The sequence below is a fragment of the Cynara cardunculus genome (assembly GCF_001531365.2).
Source record: "Cynara cardunculus var. scolymus isolate 2C chromosome LG 11, CcrdV1, whole genome shotgun sequence".
NCBI lineage: Eukaryota > Viridiplantae > Streptophyta > Magnoliopsida > Asterales > Asteraceae > Cynara > Cynara cardunculus.
The window spans coordinates 14991038-14997637 of NC_037538.1; the positions used below are offsets into that span (position 1 = coordinate 14991038).

The 6600-nt window shown below is 33.5% G+C and overlaps 1 protein-coding gene across 1 annotated transcript; it reads left to right on the forward strand.

The window, feature by feature from the left end:
* Positions 1-2586: 2586 nt before the first annotated feature.
* On the forward strand, positions 2587-3719 carry LOC112521857 (CASP-like protein 1E2). The gene is made up of 2 exons (XM_025130852.1): positions 2587-2863; positions 3182-3719. Exons 1-2 carry the CDS (start codon positions 2643-2645, stop codon positions 3516-3518), a joined length of 558 nt encoding a protein of 185 aa, XP_024986620.1. The 5' UTR covers positions 2587-2642; the 3' UTR covers positions 3519-3719.
* The last annotated feature ends 2881 nt before the right edge of the window (positions 3720-6600 follow it).

Sequence of the window (6600 nt, forward strand, 5' to 3'; positions counted from 1 at the left end):
AAATTCTAAATGTCCTAATAGACCTCTTTATAGGACTTAGTTTATAGAACCAAAAAAATAAAGTGTCCTATCTAAAGGTATTGTAATAAGTTTATATGACCTTTTATTGATGTCGTAATAAGTTTTTTAGGACACTTTTAATATAAAACGTCCTATTATCAACTTTATATGACACTATTTGAAAAATTGTCCTATAAAAACAAATGTCCTATAAAAAATTGAGTTTATAGGACACTTTCTAAAAAATGTCCTATAAAGTTGATAATGAGATGCTTTATATTAAAAGTGTCCTAAAAAACTTATTACGACATCAAAAAACGTCATATAAATTTATTACAACACCTTTAGATATGACACTTTATTTTTTTGGTCCTATAAACTAAGTCCTATAAAGAGGTCTATTAGGACACTTAGGATTTGAAAGTGTCCTATAAAACCGATTTTGTTGTAGTGAAATTAAAACAACAATAATGTCTTAAAATTATAAAATAACATATAAAGTTACAAATTAAAGAGTTAGGGATTGCAAATGTCCAAATCAAGAACAGGACAAAAGTAAGAGCATCTCCAACAACTATGCGATTTTAGAAATTTTGGAAATTTTGAAAAAAGTCTGGTATAACAACTATGCTAAACACTTTTCTAAAATAAAGAAGAACAGGAGAGAGTTCACTGGAACTTAACCGATTTGGTTAAAGCTAAAATGTGTATAATTGGTATACCGTCAGGCGTCAAGCATAACCATGTGCAAAAATACATAACATATGTACAATTATTAATATGTTTGAATATTATAAAACAAAGGGGTCGTTTACCAAACACTTATTCGTTAAGGGCTTACCGGCAAAATTAACACTATCATTTACTTACAACGTAAGATTTTAGTCCATCAAAACGACATCGTATGCAACAATTTACCCGGTAAGCAAGCCCTTACTATGGTTAGAGTCATCGCCCTCACCTACCGGGTAAGACTCTTTATCCTTATCTCGTTCTTACCGGATAAGATTCTTGGTCCTTACCATATTCATCGGTAATGCAATGTGATTTGATAAGCACTTACCCGAGTAAGTGTTTGGTAAACGGCCGCCCCTAACTCCTAATAGCTACAACTTATTAATATGTTTAACCTTTATAAATGAACTCATACCCAACTCATTAAAAAGTTGACATAGACGAAATCGAGATGTATTATGTTGAATTGCACAAATAAACTTTTTTGGGTAACCGTAAGTAACCGAGTCAACTCATGGGCAATCACTAATTCTGAGGTGACCATAAATGTCATGGGGGTTATAAAGTGAAAATTCATGGACACAAGAGCTTTGATAATGACGGAGTTCGAACCCAGGTAAAATGAAATTTCTACATCTACTGAGCCTTAACTAATACACGACAACCCAAACGGGTAAAAAAAGTATTATAACCTCATATTTACTCTAATCTATTCCATCCCACCGTAACAACCGTTGTCACCATCATCATTATCGTTGTCACCATCGTCTCTACCACCATTGCCACGGCAACCACCAAATATTATTATTATATAGTATTTATTAATTAATCAATAAAATACGAAAATAACATAAAGGGACACGTATATCGATAACCCATCATTATTTTATTATAATTTTGCAATTATCTCTAACAAAACAAACAAACAAATTCCAATTCTTTTAATAAAGTCCATTAAAATTCCTGTCAACCAAACACATGATCAAACCCGATTAAATTCCATCCCAAACCCTTTAAATTCTAATTCCTTTGATGTATTTCAATTCTGCGAGATTCCATTTTGTATTCATAAACATCTATACTATATTATAAAGCATTTGACAAAAACTCGTAAAAATTATTTTTTATGCATGAAGTACTGTTTATCGATGCATATTACTTAAAATTCAAGATTACAAGTAAATTGTGCGTAAGTACAACTTATTAAAGCTCCATATTTAAATTCGTGTAACTAACTGCAGATAAACATAATCAAATAGAGGATAAACATCTCATTTTAAAATTTAAAAAATCTAAAATATAATTAAGATAATTATTGAGTTCTAACAAAATAATTAATTATTGTCTTTATAAAAAATTATATTATTAAACTAAATATAAATTATTTCGTTATTGAACCTAAATTAAATTATAATAAAAAAGTCGAATTAAAAAATTACACAAAAAATGAGTTATTTTAAATAGTTAATTTGATACTAATATCGATATATTTTTGTCAAATTCTTATGATATCTTTAAATTTATATTTTATTCAAAAATAAAAAACAGTATCACTCTTTCAAAATCACATAAGACCATATTATAATATCAACCGAGATAAATAATAAAACGAAATATTCAAATCAAAATGTATCTCGCTGCATTGCACGAACACCCTTCTGGTATCCATTAATTAAAATGAATTGATGGTCTTTATTAGTTCTCACATTCTCAAATCTTTCAACTGTTTTTACTTGCTCCTGTACTTACTTTGAATATGAACACTTGTTTTGTTTTGTAGGGACAAGTTGGTAGTAACTTGCAGCCATGAAAGGCGTATATATAGTGGCATGGTGATCAGTTGGGACTACACACCCTCCTTCCGTTTCTCTCACCAATTGCAGAAATCAACAAAAAGATAAGAAACAATGGCGACGGAATATAAGGAGGTGGATAATAGAAGAAGCTCATCAACCTTCAATCTGAAGGATTTGGTGGTCAGGTTTTTGGCACTCGCACTCACTTTAATCGCTGCAGCGCTTGTTGGACTTGATAAGCAGACCACAACCGTCGCCGTCACCCTTGTTCCGTCGCTGCCGCCCCTCAACGTCCCCGTCACCGCTAAGTGGACTCACATGTCTGCATTTGTGTAAGTACACTCTCTCTCCCTCTAGATCTCTCTAAATATCTATTCACATGGAATCAAACCTCACATCAATTTGAAACCAGAGGAATCAACGAAGAACGATTTGATATAAATAATCTGTTTTCGTGATTTATTTTGATTCCAGATCTCAATTCTTCGTTTTCTGAAATGATTTAAACTTGAACGATTCGTTTTTATGCACAATAGCACCGTCGTATCTTACGATTCTGGAATGTTCTCTGGAGATCACAACAACAGATGAACAGTAATCGATAGATCAGAACTCAGATCTTCTAATCTTCAATTCTAATTACGTTACAGGTATTTTGTGATCGCGAATTCAATTTCATGCTTCTATGCAGCAATATCAATAATCCTAATTCTGGCAACCAGAGGCGGACATAAATATGCTTCACTGATAATCACCATTCTAGACCTAGTGGTGGTGGCGTTGCTGTTCTCCGCCGTTGGTGCCATCAGCTCCGTCGGTCTGATCGCCTTCCGAGGCAACTCACACGTGCAGTGGGACAAGGTGTGTAACGTGTTGGATAAATTTTGCCACCAGATCGCCATAGCTCTGTTTCTGTCCTTTGCTGGATGCATCGCTTACTTTCTGCTCATCGTCATCGGTGCTGTGCGTCTTCACAAAAAGTTGTGATGTGTTTCGTGTGATTTGATCTCAATTTGTAAGATTTTATTTGTATTCTTGTTGTTTTTCATGAATACTTTGTTTTTCGGCTACAAAATCTTGTACCGATTTTCGTTTTTTTTTTTTTAAATCTGGAAGTTGAGATTTATTGATGAATGATTGCTTTCGTATTTATTGTTGTAATTGAGTTATCATGATTTTGTGGTCAAATTGTGCACAACAATGACTTGCTAACATTAATGCCCATTTTTTCAATTGAAAATTAATTGACATTTACTTTTGATTCCTCGAGTTCAATAATTATTTCCCCCGTTTAAATTGGCTTCTTAACCATTTCTCTTCTGAGTTGATCAAAATGTTACTAGAACAAAATTAAGTTTATAGGACACTCTTAATCTCTAAACGTCCCAATAGACCGTTTTTATAGAACCAAAAATATAAAACGTCCTATCTAAAGGTGTTGTAATAAGTTTATATGACGCTTTTGAGCGTCTTAACAAGTTTTTAGGACATTTTTAATATAAAGTGTCGTATTAACAATTTTATAGGACACTTTTGAGAAAGTGTCCTATAAATTCAATTTTTTATGGGACATTTGTTTTTATAGGACAATTTTTCAAATAGTGTCCTATAAAGTTGATAATGACATGCTTTATATTAAAAGTGTTCTAAAAAAACTTATTACGACGTCAAAAAATGTCATATAAACTTATTACAACACTTTTAGATAGGACAATTTATTTTTTTGATCCTATAAACTAAGTCCTATAAAGAGGTCTATTAAGACACTTAAAATTTGGGAGTGTCCTATTAACCCGATTTTGTTGTAGTGTGTCATTGCTTCTGTAATATTTAGATTTGTAATATTGTGGACCTAACTAAAGACCAAAAAATCAACACAAATATGTAATTCGACGGTCAGATATGCAATTTTGACGAACAGATCCGCATGCAATTGCGACGGGTCAGGTGGCCAATTTGATATGTTGCTGATGTAATGACATTTGGTTCAACTCGGGAGAGAAATGGATAGAAGGCCAATTTAAATGAGGAAAATGGTCATCTAAACTAATTTCTCTTACTTGTTTTAATCTCTATTTTTATTTGATAAATATATAAGATGACAAAGTATTGGTTCTGAAACGAATTGGGTTGTGAGATATTGATTAAAACTTAGGGATTATAGTTGGAAAAATGTCTTTTGGGTTCGAATTCAGGTGCTGAAAAAACCCTTGTAGCCATAGAGGTTTCCTTGCAATAACTCTAAATGGTTCGTCGTTGTATAAGAGATTAGTCGGATACCCGGAAATTGGTCTGAGAAAGTTTAATGGGTTTTTTCATTAAAAAAGTAGTTCAGGGACTTAATCATTCAAACTGAGATAATTTGTTGGTTTTTTTGAATTTTTTTTTCGAAATTCTAATAAAACCAGATGCAATTAAACAACTTATACAAAAAAAACATGTATTTTATTAATTTTAAAAGCAAACTTAAAAATGTGAAGGTTTGTTGTTACTAACAAAGTTACCGTAAAAGCAATGTAAAGGTTTATAGTACTCGATAAAAACATTAAATTCATTGTTGTCGGTAAAAAAAAATGTGTAAGTATGTTATACGAAAATGTAAAAACTTGTTGTTATCAATATAAATGTGACGGTTCATTTTGTTAACGAATATGAACGCTCATTGTTGTTAACAAAACGTTAAGGTTTATTGTTGTTAACAAAAATTTTAGTGACCGGCGACCCTCTTCTCTATCCTCTATTCACCGGCAACTAAGTTCTTCTATTTCCTAATGAGCATTATCCCGACGACCGACCACTACAAAAATGCAGAGTATCAGCGAGGGAAATTCCTTCGCTGATCCGTCGCTGAAAGTGATTTCCGTCGCTGATCCGTCGCTGATACTCCGTCGGTCAAACAGTCGTAGGTAATACTATCAGCGACGGAAATCAGCGACGAATTTGCGACGGATACTTTCAGCGACGGATCAACGAGGGAAGACTTTAGCGACGGATCAGCGACGGATTTGCGAGGGAACTTTCAGCGACGGATTTGCGAGGGAACTTTCAGCGACGGATTTGCGAGGGAAATTCAAGCACTTTCAGCGACGGATTTTCCCTCGCTAATCCGTCGGAAAATTGTAAAAAATTAAAAAATAAATTTTTTAAAAAGACATAAATCTTGTATTTATTTTTAAAAAACCTGAAAATAATAATATATAACAAACCAAATCTGTGAACAAAAGTAACCAATTCATACGAGGGATCAGCGAGGGAAATTTTCCCTCACAGATCAGCGAGGGAATGAGTTTTTTGGAATTTCCCTCGCTGATCCCTCGCTGAATTTCCCTCGCAGATCAGCGAGGGATCAGCGAGGGAATGAGTTTTTTGGCATTTCCCTCGCTGATCCCTTGCTGATCTGCGAGGGAAAATTTCCCTCGCTGATATTCGTCGCTGATACCTGGTTTTCTAGTAGTGGACAACCTCTCTTCTTGCTCCCTGACGATGTCGCTCCTCAGGTCCCCCTCTCTTCTTTGCATCTCTTTCCCTCATCGTTACTCCTCCCCACAACTAAAACCTTGCATCTCCTTCCCTAATAATCGAGATCCTTCCTTCCCTTATCTGCATTCGTTCTTCAGCAAGAAACAGGATCCAACGACCTCTGCATCTCCTTCTCAAACCCTAATTGAAACCCTAATCTCTAATAGAAACCTTGTTCCCAACCCTAACTGAAACCCTAATCTCTAATCAAAACCATGTTCCTAACCCTAATATGTTGGTTGATGAATCTTTCAACTTAATAACATGGTTTTTTTTCGAAATTGTTTGAATATTCACGTCGGAGTATAATTTCGACCATTTCATATTCTATAATAATTTAGCTTATTAATTATTTTCACAAAATATAAGTTTTACTCTTAGGTTGTACTCTGTAATTTGCTTTTAATTATTGATTTGATTAGCGAAAGGAAGAGACATGTACAAGATGCATATTTAATTTTGGTTTGCGAACATCCTTTTAGTACTAGAAAATCTATATGTATAAGAAAACGAAATTTTAAACCTAGAAAAAAGCAGTCTAACAATATCA

What these genes read in the sequence shown, in the direction of transcription:
- LOC112521857 (XM_025130852.1), top strand. Translation starts at nt 2,643, where the DNA reads ATGGCGACGGAATATAAGGAGGTGGATAATAGAAGAAGCTCATCAACC. An exon ending in ACTCACATGTCTGCATTTGT is followed by an intron (nt 2,864 to 3,181) that starts GTAAGTACACTC and finishes ATTACGTTACAG; the next exon opens with GTATTTTGTGATCGCGAATT.